This window comes from Heterodontus francisci, chromosome 8 (assembly GCF_036365525.1).
Source record: "Heterodontus francisci isolate sHetFra1 chromosome 8, sHetFra1.hap1, whole genome shotgun sequence".
Taxonomy (NCBI): domain Eukaryota; kingdom Metazoa; phylum Chordata; class Chondrichthyes; order Heterodontiformes; family Heterodontidae; genus Heterodontus; species Heterodontus francisci.
Window position 1 is genome coordinate 52,287,560 of NC_090378.1, and position 17,855 is coordinate 52,305,414.

Here is a 17,855-nt window from a genome sequence, read left to right on the forward strand (position 1 = left end):
GACAGGCTTTCCAGGAGAAATGAGGCATCAGGGGTTTCAGCTATCACACAGTGGATTCTCTGGGTTTCTCAGGTGGAGAAAGGATGAATTGGTCTTCTCTATTAGCAGCCTGACACCCAACTGACTCAAAACAATCCAAAACGAAACTAACTCTTGACCACCATAAGTCTTGACATGTCCCTCCTCTGTTTAAAAAAAAAACTCCCCGAGTCACCAAGGCTCCTGTTTATTTAGCTTAAGACATGTGACATCCAGTATGGGTTGTTTTTCAACAGAAAGCTCAAGTCCTTCCAGGGACCTTTTTTTAAAAAAAAAAGCAAAGTCCAGCATCTATGGAATCACTTCAGTCCCAAATGATTCCATCTCCACAATCTTCAACCGCGAGTCCTCAAAAAAAAAAAAAAAAATTTGAAAAGAGAAGCACTTTCATAACACACCAGAACTGTCAGTTCCAAATTTGTTTTTAAAAGCCAGCCGGAAAACCCTGCAGCTGCCCCAAAGATCAGAAGTAGCAGTTCCTACAACTAACGGTTCCAATTTTTTTTTAAAAGCCTGTCTTTTGGGTCTGAAGATTGGAAACTGCAGGGGTGTCCAACCTTTTCACGTGAGGGGCCAGCTTATATTTTTTTTGACTGACATGAACCAGTGAGCAAATTTCAAAAAAGGCATTAGAAATTTATTTTACTATTAATCAAAACAACAGCATTTTTCTTGCTTTTACAAGTAGTCAATATCTGCCAGCACATTTGATGTAGCAATGCGCAGTATTCCGAATAGATGTCCATCTGTCAGGAACAAGCTTGATCGTTCTCTCCCTGTCCCTGTCACTTGTGCTCACATACAAACATACAAATTAGGAGCAGGAGTAGGCCCCTCGGACCTGCTCTGCCATTCAGTAAGTTCATGGCTGAACTGATTGCTCCACATTTCCACCTACTCCCAATAACCTTTCACCCCCTTGCTTATCAAGAATCTATCTACCTCTGTCTTAAAAATATTCAAAGACCCTGCTTCCACTGCCTTTTTGGTGAAGCAAATTCCGAAGACTTACGACCCTCAGAAAAAATTTCTCCTCGTCTGTCTTAAATGGGCGTCTCCTTATTTTTAAACAGTGACCCCTGGTTCGAGGTTCTCCACAAGGGGAAACATCCTTTCCACATCCACCCTGTCGAGACCCCTCAGGATCTTGTATGTCATAATCAAGTCGCCTCTTGCTCTTGTAAATGCCAGCGGATACAAGCCTAGCCTGTCCAAACTTTCCTCATAAGACAGCCCGTCCATTCCAAGTATTAGTCTAGTAAACCTTCTCTGTACTGCCTCCAATGCCTTTACATCCTTCCTTTTAAATAAGGAGACCAGCACACCAGATGTGGTCTCACCACTGCCCTGTATAGCTGAAGCAAAACCTCCTACTCTTGTATTCAATTCCCCTCGCAATAAACTGTAACATTCCATTAGCTGTCCTAATTACATTTTGTACCTGCATACTAACCTTTTGCGATTCATGCACTAGGACGCCCAGATCCCTCTGCGTCTCAGCTCAGCAATCTCTCACCGTTTAGATAATATGCTTTTTTTTTAATTCTTCCTGCCAAAGTGGACAATTTCCCACTTTCCCACATTAAACTCCATTTGCCAGGTCTTTGCCCACTCACTTAACCGAGCCATAATCCCTTGGTTAGCCCCGGAATGTCCTGTTCACATGTTACTTTCCGATCTCGCTCTCTGTCTTTCCCCCCCACCCCCCCTCTCTCTTTTTCCCCACCCCCCCCTCTCTCTTTTTCCCCACCCCCCCCTCTCTCTTTTTCCCCACCCCCCCTCTCTCTTTTTCCCCACCCCCCCTCTCTCTTTTTCCCCACCCCCCCTCTCTTTTTCCCCACCCCCCCCCTCTCTTTTCCCCACCCCCCCCCTCTCTTTTCCCCACCCCCCCTCTCTCTTTTCCCCACCCCCCCTCTCTCTTTTCCCCACCCCCCCTCTCTCTTTTTCCCCACCCCCCTCTCTCTTTTCCCCACCCCCCTCTCTCTTTTCCCCACCCCCCCTCTCTCTTTTTCCCCACCCCCCCTCTCTCTTTTCCCCCACCCCCCCTCTCTCTTTTTCCCCCACCCCCCCTCTCTCTTTTTCCCCCACCCCCCTCTCTCTTTTTCCCCACCCCCCTCTCTCTTTTCCCCACCCCCCCTCTCTCTTTTCCCCACCCCCCCTCTCTCTTTTTCCCCACCCCCCCTCTCTCTTTTTCCCCACCCCCCTCTCTCTTTTTCCCCACCCCCCTCTCTCTTTTCCCCACCCCCCCTCTCTTTTCCCCACCCCCCCTCTCTTTTCCCCACCCCCCCTCTCTTTTTCCCCACCCCCCCTCTCTTTTTCCCCACCCCCCCTCTCTTTTTCCCCACCCCCCCTCTCTTTTTCCCCACCCCCCCTCTCTTTTTCCCCACCCCCCCTCTCTTTTTCCCCACCCCCCCTCTCTTTTTCCCCACCCCCCCTCTCTTTTTCCCCACCCCCCCTCTCTTTTTCCCCACCCCCCCTCTCTTTTTCCCCACCCCCCCTCTCTTTTTCCCCACCCCCCCTCTCTTTTTCCCCACCCCCCCTCTCTTTTCCCCACCCCCCCTCTCTTTTTCCCCACCCCCCCTCTCTTTTTCCCCACCCCCCCTCTCTTTTCCCCACCCCCCCTCTCTTTTTCCCCACCCCCCCTCTCTTTTTCCCCACCCCCCCTCTCTTTTTCCCCACCCCCTCTCTTTTCCCCACCCCCCCTCTCTTTTTCCCCACCCCCTCTCTCTTTTTCCCCACCCCCCTCTCTCTCTTTTTCCCCACCCCCCCCTCTCTCTTTTTCCCCACCCCCCCCTCTCTCTTTTTCCCCACCCCCCTCTCTCTTTTTTCCCCACCCCCCTCTCTCTTTTTTCCCCACCCCCCTCTCTCTTTTTTTCCCCACCCCCCTCTCTCTTTTTTCCCCACCCCCCTCTCTCTTTTTTCCCCACCCCCCTCTCTCTTTTTTCCCCACCCCCCTCTCTCTTTTTTCCCCACCCCCCTCTCTCTTTTTTCCCCTCCCCCTCTCTCTTTTTCCCCCCTCTCTCTTTTTCCCCCCTCTCTCTTTTCCCCCCTCTCTCTTTTCCCCCCTCTCTCTTTTCCCCCCTCTCTCTTTTTCCCCCCTCTCTCTCTTTTTCCCCCCTCTCTCTCTTTTTCCCCACCCCCCCTCTCTCTCTTTTTCCCCACCCCCCCTCTCTCTCTTTTTCCCCACCCCCCCTCTCTCTCTTTTTCCCCACCCCCCCTCTCTCTCTTTTTCCCCACCCCCCCTCTCTCTCTTTTTCCCCACCCCCCCTCTCTCTCTTTTTCCCCACCCCCCCTCTCTCTCTTTTTCCCCACCCCCCCTCTCTCTCTTTTTCCCCACCCCCCCTCTCTCTCTTTTTCCCCACCCCCCCTCTCTCTCTTTTTCCCCACCCCCCCTCTCTCTCTTTTTCCCCACCCCCCCTCTCTCTCTTTTTCCCCACCCCCCCTCTCTCTCTTTTTCCCCACCCCCCCTCTCTCTCTTTTTCCCCACCCCCCCTCTCTCTCTTTTTCCCCACCCCCCCTCTCTCTCTTTTTCCCCACCCCCCCTCTCTCTCTTTTTCCCCACCCCCCCTCTCTCTCTTTTTCCCCACCCCCCCTCTCTCTCTTTTTACCCCCCCTCTCTCTCTTTTTACCCCCCCTCTCTCTCTTTTTACCCCCCCTCTCTCTCTTTTTACCCCCCCTCTCTCTCTTTTTCCCCACCCCCCCTCTCTTTTTACCCCCCCTCTCTCTCTTTTTCCCCACCCCCCCTCTCTCTCTTTTTCCCCACCCCCCCTCTCTCTCTTTCCCCACCCCCCCTCTCTCTCTTTCCCCACCCCCCCTCTCTCTCTTTCCCCACCCCCCCTCTCTCTTTTTCCCCACCCCCCCTCTCTCTTTTTCCCCACCCCCCCTCTCTCTTTTTCCCCACCCCCCCTCTCTCTTTTTCCCCACCCCCCCTCTCTCTTTTTCCCCACCCCCCCTCTCTCTTTTTCCCCACCCCCCCTCTCTCTTTTTCCCCACCCCCCCTCTCTCTTTTTCCCCACCCCCCCTCTCTCTTTTTCCCCACCCCCCCTCTCTCTTTTTCCCCACCCCCCCTCTCTCTTTTTCCCCACCCCCCCTCTCTCTTTTTCCCCACCCCCCCTCTCTCTTTTTCCCCACCCCCCCTCTCTCTTTTTCCCCACCCCCCCTCTCTCTTTTTCCCCACCCCCCCTCTCTCTTTTTCCCCACCCCCCCTCTCTCTTTTTCCCCACCCCCCCTCTCTCTTTTTCCCCACCCCCCCTCTCTCTTTTTCCCCACCCCCCCTCTCTCTTTTTCCCCACCCCCCCTCTCTCTTTTTCCCCACCCCCCCTCTCTCTTTTTCCCCACCCCCCCTCTCTCTTTTTCCCCACCCCCCCTCTCTCTTTTTCCCCACCCCCCCTCTCTCTTTTTCCCCACCCCCTCTCTCTCTTTTCCCCCCCCTCTCTCTTTTTCCCCCCCCCTCTCTCTTTTTCCCCCCCCCTCTCTCTTTTTCCCCCCCCCTCTCTCTTTTTCCCCCCGCTCTCTCTTTTTCCCCCCCGCTCTCTCTTTTTCCCCCCCGCTCTCTCTTTTTCCCCCCCGCTCTCTCTTTTTCCCCCCCGCTCTCTCTTTTTCCCCCCCGCTCTCTCTTTTTCCCCCCCGCTCTCTCTTTTTCCCCCCCGCTCTCTCTTTTTCCCCCCCGCTCTCTCTTTTTCCCCCCCGCTCTCTCTTTTTCCCCCCCGCTCTCTCTTTTTCCCCCCCGCTCTCTCTTTTTCCCCCCCGCTCTCTCTTTTTCCCCCCCGCTCTCTCTTTTTCCCCCCCGCTCTCTCTTTTTCCCCCCCGCTCTCTCTTTTTCCCCCCCGCTCTCTCTTTTTCCCCCCCGCTCTCTCTTTTTCCCCCCCGCTCTCTCTTTTTCCCCCCCGCTCTCTCTTTTTCCCCCCCGCTCTCTCTTTTTCCCCCCCGCTCTCTCTTTTTCCCCCCGCTCTCTCTTTTTCCCCCCGCTCTCTCTTTTTCCCCCCCGCTCTCTCTTTTTCCCCCCCCTCTCTCTTTTTCCCCCCCCTCTCTCTTTTTCCCCCCCCTCTCTCTTTTTCCCCCCCCTCTCTCTTTTTCCCCCCCCTCTCTCTTTTTCCCCACCCCCCCTCTCTCTTTTTCCCCACCCCCCCTCTCTCTCTTTTTCCCCACCCCCCCTCTCTCTCTTTTTCCCCACCCCCCCTCTCTCTATTTTTACCCCCCCTCTCTCTATTTTTACCCCCCCTCTCTCTCTTTTTACCCCCCTCTCGCTCTTTTTACCCCCCCTCTCTCTCTTTTTACCCCCCCTCTCTCTCTTTTTCCCCACCCCCCCCTCTCTCTTTTTCCCCACCCCCCCCTCTCTCTTTTTCCCCACCCCCCCCCTCTCTCTTTTTCCCCACCCCCCCTCTCTCTCTTTTTCCCCACCCCCCTCTCTCTCTTTTTCCCCACCCCCCCTCTCTCTCTTTTTCCCCACCCCCCCCTCTCTCTCTTTTTCCCCACCCCCCCCCTCTCTCTCTTTTTCCCCACCCCCCCCTCTCTCTCTTTTTCCCCACCCCCCCCTCTCTCTCTTTTTCCCCACCCCCCCCTCTCTCTCTTTTTCCCCACCCCCCCCTCTCTCTCTCTCTCTCTCTACAATGCAAAATATTGATACTGAAAAAAAACGTTTTTTCGGATTCATGACCCCATTCACTCTCCTGATGATTTACAGAATTTTTCTTTGTACCATCACCATTCATGTAACTTAACATGGTTGAATTTGTGTCAAAGTGTCGGCAATACCATTGTTTTTCCCTGAAACATGTACAATTTCTAAATGATAAGGCCGTTACAACAAGCTCCATTAAATGTTCTAGCATTTCCTTTTTAAAATTTTTCCACAAACATTAATGGGTTATGGTCAGTGTATATTAGTGTTTCTTTACAGTCTTGGTGGACATATACTTCAAAGTGTTTGCGAGCCAGCAGAAGTCCTATTGTTTTTCCACAGTGGAATACCTTTTTTGATGGCAATTTAGTTTTCTTGAGAAGTGCCCTCATGGCTTCTCTATGCCCGATTCATTATCCTGCAATAGGACTGCACCAACCCCCAGGTCACTAACATCGATCACTATTTTGAAGGGTTAAGATTGCCTTTAGCTTTTCAAAAGCTGCCTGGCATTCATTTGACCATGCTAATTTGTTTTTCTTTTTTTTTGTAGTAAATCGGTTAATAGAGCAGCCACAGTACTAAAATTCCATACACACTTCCTGTAAAAACCGCACGTCCTTAAAAACCTCCTTGTCCCAGGTTTAGATTTAGGGATAGGGAACTCCATTAAGGCTTGTACCTTTGCAGTTTTTGGCAGTACCTGTCCTTGACCCACTATGTGTCCGAAGTCAGTTACTCTTGCTTTTCCGAATTCGCTTTTTTCCAGATTTATCACCAAGTCCGCTGCTTGTTTTTTAAACATAATTCTTAGCTGGTTTAAGTGTTCTTGCCAAGTGTTACTGTATATTAGTACATCATTAAGATACACTACACAGTTCAATATTAATTTCCGCTGCTTGCCTAGCTTTCAAAACTTTTAGGTTATCTACATGAGTTCTCCCTACTGAAGGTATGGAATTTTTGAACTCTTCCAAGATGATCAATTCTCGAAGGTTCTTGTATGTGATTTCCATCTTTAATGCCCATATCCAATGGCCAAAAATAATTTGCTTCACCCTCTCAAATTCTATGTATGTCTGTCCAGCCAATCTCCGTACGTTCCGAACCTTCTGACGGTAAGCTTCAGGGACTAACTCGTACACGGTGAGAATAGCCTTTTTTGCCATCTCAATCATCAGAAGCCTCTTCAGGAAGCATGGCATAAATTTCATGAGCTGTGCCTATCGACCTGCTTTGCATAAGCAGTGTCCAGCTTTCCTTCGGCCATTTCATTTCATTTGTTTAGCTATTTTTTCGAAAGATATGAAAAATGCCTCTATGTCCCTTTCCTCAAATGTAGGAAGAGCTTGTATAAATTTAAACAGCTTTTCGCTAGGTCCTGGGCTGAATTCAGATTCTTCCTGACCAGAACTTTTCCCTGGAATAATTGACTACCCCTTTGTCTTAGTTCCATCTCTTTTTTAACCTAAATTCCCTCATTTCTTTTGCACTTTCTCTCTGAAGTTCAAGTTTTCTTATTGCTGTTTCTTTTTCTTCAAGTTTTTTCGTTTCTAACTGAATCCTGGCCAATTCCACTGCATCTACCTCTTTCCTCCCCTACTTCCAATTCCAGATGTTGGGTTATTATGTCTGCTTTTTTGGCACCCGATTTCACCTCTAACCCCAATTTTGCTGCCAAATCTTTTAGTTTATTCTTAGTTAAAATTGTCAAATCACTGAGGGACACATTCTCCTTTCCCAGAAGCTGTGCTGCAACTGCTAATGCCATTCCGATGATGCAGCCTTTATCCATATATACAAGAAACCTGGATCCTTTTTATTTTTCTTTCAAATTATTACTCCCCTTATTAACATAATTGGCGTTAGAATCAGATTGGATCCCGGACAATCGAGCAATTAATATGATCCCAGACGCTGGCCCCCAATTAATATGTTACGACCAAGGCGTGAGTAATGCAGTGTCAATTTAGTCGCAATACCCCACAGGTCACAGCATATTAAAATTTTCCCACCTACTGGGAATTAGCGAAATTAAATACTTTAACTCCCAGATTAAAACAGACCAAACCAGGTTTCTTTTAACAACAAATTAACTATCTATTAAACTAAATCTTAAACACTATTAAGATAAACCTATGTCTAAGGACCTTATAACTTCTTTCAGCCTCCCCATGTGCTCTTTCATACATTCAAAACTAACAATTGTTAACCGGTTTGTAAAAATAGTATTTCTTGGGAATAAAGTAAGTAGCTGGGTTATAAGTCCTGGTAAGTTACGTTCCTGGTTGGTGAGGTGTCCTAGATTAGAACAGTCAGATGCCACTCGAAGTCTCCAGGTGAATTTGACAAAACAATCTTTCAATAGGTAGGCATTCGAAGCACTTCGGTTGCAGCAGGCGTCACCAGTTCTTTTAAGAAGTATAGCTATAGATCTATTTGGATTCTAAAATTGATAGTTTTGAGTAGAAACTTTATTGAGAATTCCAGCAAACACAAACAAATGACCGAGTCCCTCTTGAAGGCAAATGTTCTTTTTCCAGGGTTTCTTTTCTCTGTAGACAATAACAGCCTGTAACTCAATGTAGTTTTTCTGTTCAGAGAAATAGACTGCTGCTTCGTTCAGAGCACTCTTTGCTGGACTCTGGTTCAAACCCGTTGAAACTAGTCTTTAACCACTGTTAAAAGTTACAGTACACCATGTGACCTCCTGTCTCTCCTGCTGTGGCCTAGGAAACTGGTGCAGCTGCTGGCACACTGTTTTAAACAGAGGAGAAAAAACAGTTCTGTGACAATAGCCCCTCCCATCCCAATCTCTGCAACCTACTACATTGTGACTCCCCTTCTCCCAAATCTTGTTCCTTTCACTACAGCCTCTTCTGCATCTCTCCTTTCTGTCACCCCACCATACACGGCTATACCTTCTGCCTCTGCTCTATATTCTGAAATTTATTTTCCAGTCCTCTCCGCCTATTCACTGTCCCTTCCCTCTTTTGACCCTGCCAAAAACTCATCTTTCGCCATGTTTTTGGTCAACCCACTTAATATATCTTCCTCTTTGTTTTTCTTTTTTTCTATTATGTGTCTGAGGTGCCTTTGGATATTTTCTGTCAAAAGCAGTATATATATTTTATCGTAAGTTTATTAAATAGAAATTTTGAGTCTTGTCTGTATACATATTTGCTGCTCAGTTTTGTTATTTGTATTATTGTTGAGTATTTTGTTTAAGTAGTAATATTACCATGGTACTAAGAATATTTACTGGAAGATAGAATTAATAGATTTTTTTAAATCTTGCAGGTGCTATCAAGCAAATTTTAGAAAATGAGCTACAAATTCCTATATCACAAATGCAATTAAAAGGTTGGAAGTCAACAGATGTAAGCGACAGTGTAAGTTTTTATTTTATTGCCATTTAAACTTAATTTGGATATCAATTCCAGATGGTCTCTAAAATTATTTTTGTTTTATTCCCTTTCAATACCTTGCAAGAAAGAGTTGAAGGAAAATGCCCGATGTATCTGTAGACAGTAACTAGTTACCATTTCTTGACTGATTATTAGGTTTATTACTTTTAGTATGTAAAATATACATTATCAAAATAGTCTGCGATACTTTTAAAAATTGGATTATCTCAATAGAAATAGAGATGCTCCCTCCTGCAGATTTAGGTTTGCCTTAGTGGACTGAGATATTTGCAATTTGATATCTATATTGTTGCACAGTACTGCAAAGTTTTAACCACATTTTCACCCCGAAATCTATCGTTGTGAGAATTCTCATAGAAACAGCCAGTTAACCAAAGAATAATAATGCAAATACTTGTGTTTGGATAATGTCGCTTGCAAAATATCATCACTTTCTTGCTTTGTAAATAATCTCTGCACGTGCGGAATCTATTTTCACCTTTCTGCAGTTCAAAAATTTCAGACGGAAAATGTTTTTTAAATCCGAAGAGCTGAAGAAATAATTGAGTGTTTCAAAATCCAAACACTTTTCTGCAAGCCCAGGAAATGTTAGACAAAAAGAAAATGTGTTTTCTTGATAAGCCCAGGAAATGTGATTCCTCCCATGCAGATTATTTATAGTGAGTAAGCACAGATATTTCTGTCCAAAATTAAGGCACTGTAATTGGCAACTTTGATGATGTAAATATAAGCAACTGCCTGTTTTAAACGTGGGGACTGTACCACCTTTTATGTTCAATTGGTATGTTGCAAATATTTATGGCTGTGTGGAGGAAAGAGAAAGAAAGCGACAGAGATATTTATCCAGGAACCAATCACAAAATACCAAATTCACTGTTTACAGAGATCCTTTAGAAAGTCACAAACCAGCACTGCCACGCATGCTGCCAACTAACCCCCAAAAGGCAAAAACTCCACTTGTGTAGTTAAGCAACCCATGGCCAACATATGAGGTAAGAGACCGTATCAAGCTTAAAGTAAAGGCTTCTGTAAATTTAAGGAAAAGTGGAAATCTAGCAGACTGGGAGAGCTATTAAAAAAAGACAACCAAGGGATACCAAGAAAGTAATGAGATTCATAAAGGAGATATGATGAAATCTTACAAGGGGTATTAACTTACAGTAAAAATTACTATAAATATATTGAAAGAGTGTGGTAAAGGAAATGTGGGCTTTTTAAAGTCAGATGGAGGAGAGATTATGATGGACAATAAGGAAATGGAACACTTGTTAAATGAATACTGTGTATCTGTCTTCAGAGAGAATGAGGACAAAATACCAGTGGTAAAGGGGAACCTAAAGATAAGTCCAAAGAGGAAATTATTGGATTTAATGTTTTGTTTTAAAAGAATGATAGTGGTTGAAGTCATGTGACTTTATGATTTTTGCCTCAGGGTATTGAAAGAGATGGGTAAGGAAATTTCAGAGGCATAAGTCGTAATTTTCTAAAACGCTATAGTTTCAGGAATTTTGTCTTTTGGATTGGAAAGTGGCAAATGTCGTTCCATTAATTAAGGAGGGATGGAGGGAGAAACTAGGAAAATGCAGACTTATCAGTTGGTACGTTGTTCGAATCTATCATCAGGGACATGTGATGTCCGAGCACGTGAACAAGTATAAACTGATCAAAAAAAGGTCGATGAATGATATGCCTCATCTGACCACTATAGTTGAAATTACTGAAGTCACAAATATAGTGGATAAGGAAGTATCTGTGGATGTGTTTATATTGACTTGCAGAAGCTATTTGACAAGATTCTCCACAAGAGACTGTTAGTAAAACTGAAAGCACATGGAATTACCTTGTGACATGGGTTGGTAATTGGTTTGAAGGTAGGAGACAAAGTAGGGATAAAGGAACTTACTCCGCCGACCTATGACAAGTGGTGTTCCACAGGGATCTGTATTGGGGCCTCAGCTTTTTACCATGTACATCAGTGACTTGGATGAAGGCATAGAAGTTGTATATTCAAGTTTGTAGATGACATTGCTTAGAGGCAAAGTAAGTTGTGCAGATAGGAGAAGTAAGTTGCAAAAGGAAATCGACAGATGAATTGAATGGCCGAAACTATGGCAGATGAAGTTCAACGTGGGTATGTGTGAGGCTATCTACTTTGGATCAAAGAAATAGAAATTGGAATATTTACTAAATGTTGAGAAACTAGGCATTGTGGAAAAGCAAAGGGATGTGTGTGTCCTGATAAGTAAATCCACTAAAAGCTAGTGCACTGGTACAAAGAGTGATAAAATGTTGGCCCTTTGAAAGTTTGTACAGAACCTTGGTCAGACCCCATCTGGAGTACTGCATTCAGTTTTGAACGCAACAATTCAGGAGGGATATATTGGCCTTGGAGGGGGTACAGCACAGATTCACCAGAATGATACAAGGACTTAAAGGGTAAATTATGAGGATTGATTGCATTGTCTTGACTTATATTCCTTTCAGTTTAGAAGATTGAGAGGAGATCTGATCAAGGTCTTGAAAATGAGGGATAAGATAGGATAGATGCAGAGGAACTGTTTTTTCTCTGGTAGGGGTTTTCAGAAAAGAGGGCATATTTGTAAAATTAGAGCTAAGGCATACAGGAGTGAAATCAGGAAGCACTTTTTCACAACAAAGGTGATGGAAATCTGGAACTCTCTTCCCCAAAGGCTGTGTCAATTGAAATTTGCAAGACTCCGGTCAATAGACTTTGTTAGGATTAGGTATCCAGGATATGGAACAATGCTTGATAAATGGAATTGCGGTCTAGGTCAGCCGTCATCTAATTGAATGGTGGAACAGATTTGAGGGACTGAAGGGCTGGCTAACAATTTATAATCCTAACTCTAGCAGTTCCTCCAAAATGCTACGGAAGCCCAAGAGACAAGACTTCCCTTACCTGTAAGTGTTGATGTTCAAAGACTTGGGTGTGCTTGTGCAAGAAACGCTGCAAGTTAGCATGCAGGTACAGCAAGCAATTAGGAAGGTAAATGGCATGTTGGCCGTTATTTGCAAGGGGGTTGGAGTACAGGAGTAAAGAAGTCTTGCTACAATTGTACAGGGTTTTGGTGAGACTACATCTGGAGCACTGTGTGCAGTTTTGGTCTCAACTTTTAAGAAAGGATGTACTTGTATTGGAGGCAGTACAGTGAAGGTTCACTAAATTGGTCCCTGGGATGAGGGTTGTTGTCGTGTGGTAGGCTGAGTAAATTGGGCCTATGCTCTGGAGTTCAGAAGAATGGGAAGCAATTTCATTTGAAACATATATGATTTTGAAGGGGCTGGCTATGGTAGACAGCGTTTGTTTCCACTGTTCGAGGAATCTAAAACACGGGCAGTCTCCGGATAAGTAGCTGATCGTTTAGGACTGAAATGAGAGATTATTTCACTCAAAGGGTTGTGAATCTTTGGAATTCTCTACCCCAGAGGGTCGTGGATGCTTCATCGTTGAATACATTTAAGGCTGGGATAGACAGATTTTTATCTCATGGAATCAAGGGATATGGTGAGCGGGTGGGAAAGTGGAGTTGAAGCCCAAGATCAGCCATGATCGTATTGAATGGCGGAGCAAGCTCAATGGGCCATATGGTCTACTGCTCCTATTTCTTGTATTCTCCCCTGCCATCATGCCCCCCACACTTTTCTCTCTTTCTCTCCCCCCCCCCCCCCCCCCCCCACTCCTGCCACAACTCGAGTACAATAAAGCCCCAATTCTTCCTTCCCTAGCATTGCTACATACTAGATATCTACCTCTAGTGCATCTTTCACAACCTCCTTGCTGTGTTTTCTTTAGGGCTGTCAAATGATTAAAAGAATTAATCTGGATTTATTGCTATTTTAAAGATTTTAATCCTGATAAAATAATTGATTATTGCATCCTTGTCACTGAAGTTATTTGTTACTGATATTTCATGCAATTATGTAGAAAACATCAAACTTAACTGTTGATTGTGAAGATAACATCAAAAGCTTTTGAGTCATTTTTGCAGAAGTGCAAATTAAAAAGGAAAATTGGTAAGCTTTGCATTGCTACAGGCAAAATAAATGTAATGCTTCCTACAAGCCTAAAAAGAGCTGTTTATTGCTGCTATTTGGCCAGTTGCTTATACAGACAAATTTGTCTACATTTTCAGGTGGTAATGTTGCTTGCCTCTTAATTACAACCTTAAAGTGAGAAAAGCCTTTCGCATGGCACAGTTGTTGCTGGTGTTCCTAACTTTTTAATGTGCCAGTTTTACTAACATTTCATCAGCAACAACATGCTTTGACCACCATTGCAGAGTACCATCTTCCACGCTGGTAACTGGTTGTACATTATGACAATCGGAAGTTGGTTGGCTTTGTTGCATTTTTTTTTTTTTGGTGGGTCAGCTTCTGAAATAATGCACCAGGCTCTTGTTCTTGTCACAATTCAGCCAATGGTCAGGTAAAATTAACATCCATACCTTTATCCCTCTTGGATTTTAGAAGGCAGTACAGAATCTTAAACCTTGGTTCCATGCTGTTACTATCTTCAGTCATGTGGGATTGGTGCTTTCTTTGCATTTAGTTAAATCTGGCATGAAAGAGCCTTAAACCAAGCAAGATATGCTGGGTCATCATCTGAGAGAGCCATACATGGAATAAATAGGACAATTGGGTAAAACCATGGAGCAGGATATGTATGTTTCTTTGCCCATGGAGCTCAATAATGTATCTGCAGTGTTACAGTAGGGTTTTCCAACCTTTGGTGTTTGTTAAATTCAGTAGGAGTGGGCACTGCTAGATTGTGCTTTTGAAGAGCTAGTGTGACTGTGATAGCAAATCTGTTTCTAAGTAGATGCTGAATCATCTGTAGTATCATGGTTTATTTAGCTGAAACATATTAGTAATATATCTTGTATAAGATATTCTTGTTTCTGTCCTTGTCTGGCATGTTGTATTTTAAGTTCTATTAGCTGACCTATTTTTAAAATGGCCCCCAATTTTCTACATTTTGCAAAGTTGTCCACCACTGGGATTTTCCTTGCTTCATTCCTTGGCCTTTTGCAAACTAGTTGGAGATTGATTGCTGTTATTACTCACCAACTACCGTATCATTGTATAGTGTGACTACAGGATGGTAGAAGATGAATTAGGTCGTGCTTGGTCTTTTCATCTAGTAGTTCTTATGTAATACATTTATATAAGTGTCATTACTTGCCTGAAATTCCATTAGCAAAGATGTCTACTTCATAGAACAACTAATCATGGCACTCTTGATGTACTGTGGGAGACGAACATTTGTCAGATCTGCTACTTTAAATCCTCTCTAAGGCTTGATTTGGGACCAAATCTCTCAGACTGAGGTGGCACTAACAAAAATATCTCACAATTTATATTCTTCATTTTGGTATGCCTGTATTCTATTCCGAGGATTCAAGCCTTTTGAAGTTTGTGTCCTTGCTATTAAGTTGATGTGAGAACCAGGATGACCAGACATTTTGGGTGCTGTTTAGAAAGCGTTTTAAGGATTTAACCTCCACGATTGTAAGCGTGATTGATATAGAATTATTCTCTGGTTATTTTGATCTATTCTAAATCCTTGAGATTTAATTTGAACGCACTTTTTCTCCCTATCTGTAGACTATTCTGAGGTCTCTTCACTTGCCTAAGAATAATAGCCTTTATGTTCTCACACCTGACATAGCTCAACCAGGATCAGATGGACCAGCAACAAGCCAGTCTAGGTAAGCTGTTGTGAGGTTGTTTTCTTTCATTTTCTTGTGCGAATACAGTTTCTGATCGCCTTGCTTTGGCATTCATTTGTTTGACTGTATTTTGATGCTATCTAGACTGGTGGGAGTACATTAAGCAAGCATGAACACTTTTTTTATATAAAAAAAAATTATGAACTGACAAAAATTAGAATGAAAAGCAGGGCTTGGATTTAGAAACTTTGGGTTTGTATTTTCGTGGGGATCTCCCACTTGTCTGTTGTAATGCTGGCGCAAAAGCTACGGAAACCCTGGAAAAGCTTCATTTTTACTGTTTGTTATTTTTCCAGTGTTTCCATAGGTCTTCCGGCAAAGCTATGGTGGACGGGTGGGAAAACTCTGCAGAAATTCAGCCCCATTGAATCTAGATGGAAGGGAGGTCTGCAGCTTTGCTGTAAGATTGCCTTGTCTTAAAATGATTTTAAAATTATTAGTGAGTGCATTAGCTCTTGGGGTTGAGCACTATATTATTAAAACATTTATTGTGCTGCTTGTAAATTTCCTGATTGATTTGGCATACCTGCTAAGAGGCAAAAAATGTGAATACTTGAACTTTTGAGATAAAGCGCTTAGAAATATATGTGCCTTCAAGGAGTCTCCAGTGCTTATTACTGGAAATACACATCTAAAAAGCTAGTTTAATGGTCAGGTAAAGGCTGGCAAAGTTTCAGCTTGTGTTTATTACTGTATCTGTATTCAGCCAATTTAACATATTTGTTAGAATCAAATATGACAGTATGTCAAATCCAGTATTATTCCAGTGCTCCAAAAGCCTATTTTCTAAAGAACATGAGTCTGGTACTGTTCTCCTGTAGAATTTTAATATTGGGAATATCCTGGCAACCAGGCAGAAAATGTACAATTAATAATTGTGAGGTGGAAGTGATTTAAAAAAAAAAGTCATCTCATTTTTTTAAATGTTCTATTCAGTCCAAACTGTTGAATAAAAGTTTGGAGATTGGGGTGGTGGTTTGGATGAGATTTTCAATGAGTTGTTTAGGAATATTGTTTTCATGGGAACTGAAGGAGAGGTTTATGATGTTTTGATGCTGAATTTAGATGTTGCAGTTGGAGTCAGCCAGGCCTGGACCATTGCAAATGACCACTTATTAAGTGCTGGTCATTCGGGAATTTTAAAAAAAAAAACCTTCTATGCCCTGCCATGCTTAACAGTTTTAACAGGTATTACCAATCTATGGGGCAGACAAACATAATTGGTATTTAAATAACAGGCAAAAAAGAAGGAAGGTGTAGGAGTTGGAGAGGAAAAAAAATTAGAAATCAGTCATTTCTGTATCAGTAGGTGATATGGTAGTTTTATTGTATGCCAATCATTTGACGTCTTCCTTGTGTAAATTTGCTGTATTAGAGCAATAGGTAAACACTTAACATAGACTGTAGGAACATCATAGTAAGCATCAGGAATCTGACTGTAGGGTCCCAGACTGAGATCCAGCAAATGTATCTATTTAGTAATCTACCTACAACATTATATTAAAAAAACCTTACACCTGCAAGAATATCAGACCTGTACGACTTGATTACTTGTCACATTTTGTCACTTTTTTGTGTCCATCTTTTGCGTTATATAATCCACATTTATAGTGGAAAACACCGATGTAAAATTGTCATTGATTTTACAGTCTGGTGACTGGATTCTCAACTCTCTGAAAATGCTTCCTGATTTTTAAAAAACATTTCTTTTCCTCTAACTGAAATTTCTAAGGTGCAGAATAAGGGGAAAAAAAAATCAAAGAATTACATTTTCACAATAACATAATCTGTCTGCTCAGTTGTTGTCTTTGGTGTGTTTTAGTGCCTTCATTAAAGTGTTTGCTTGAAAGCCACAGCCTGTCCTAAAATTTGGTTGAAGTAGAATGTTTTCTTGCATGCCATAACACCCTTCTACCTGAAAGAAGAAAAATGACAGAAAATCAAGTAGGTGTTAGGGGGAAAAGAGATGAGAAAGAGACAGAATCCGATGTGAGTGAGGGAGAAGCAGCAACACCAAGGCAACAGAGATGTGAAAGACATTATTCTCTGGTTTAATGCATGCAAAACCACGCAAGTTTGACTAATCCATTATAAAAATACTGTCTCTGTATGCTGCTCCTGTTAGCTTTTTTCCATTGCTCATTCATTTAAAAATTTATTTATTTATTTAGAGATACAGCACTGAAACAGGCCCTTCAGCCCACCGAGTCCGTGCTGACCAACAGCCACCCATTTATACTAATCTTACATTAATCTCATATTCCCTACCACATCCCCACCATTCTCCGACCACCTATCTACCCTAGGGGCAATTTACAATGGCCAATTTACCTATCAACCTGCAAGTCTTTGGCTGTGGGAGGAAACCGGAGCACCCGGCGGAAACCCATGCGATCACAGGGAGAACTTGCAAGCTCCACACAGGCAGTACCCAGAACTGAACCTGGGTCGCTGAAGCTGTGAGGCTGCTGTGCTAACCACTGTGCCGCCCCATATGTCTATATAGTTATCAGAGAAATGGACTAAAGAAATGGTAATTATACATGCAGTGCTCCCACTTGCGAAAGGTTGTAAGTGCAACCTGGCCAGTTTACATCGGCAACAAATATTATAGATACAGGAATTTTCAATGGGAATATAAGATGGTACCTATGCTGGCAACTTCTTAATTGAGCACCTTTCCTTTCCAACTCTATCCATGGCTGTCTATTGCTGTTCTGGCCAGCAAGGCCAGAATTTATTGTCCATCCCTAGTTGCCCTTGAGAAGGTGATGGTGAACCGCTGCCTTAAACTGCTGCAGTCCATCTGGTGAAGGTGCTCCCACAGTTCTGTTAGGGAGTTTCAGGATTCAGCGATGAAGCAGTGGCAATATGTCCAAGTCAGGATGGTATGACTTGAAGGGGAACTTGGACGTGGTGTTCCTATGTGCCTGTTGCCCTTTTTCCTTCTAGGTGGCAGAAGTTGTGGTTGTGGAGGCGCCCTTGAATTAACCTTGGCGAGTTGCTGCAGTCCATCTT

The 17,855-nt window shown here is 43.6% G+C and overlaps 1 protein-coding gene across 1 annotated transcript in view; it reads left to right on the top strand.

Annotated features, from left to right (window-relative positions):
• faf1 (Fas (TNFRSF6) associated factor 1) overlaps positions 1-17,855 on the top strand; it is a 552,776-nt gene that overhangs the window by 73,221 nt on the left and 461,700 nt on the right. Inside the window, exons 5-6 of the mRNA XM_068037154.1 lie at positions 8,960-9,051; positions 14,713-14,816. Coding sequence (XP_067893255.1) covers positions 8,960-9,051; positions 14,713-14,816 — 196 coding nt within the window. The remainder of the gene's footprint in view (positions 1-8,959; positions 9,052-14,712; positions 14,817-17,855) is intronic.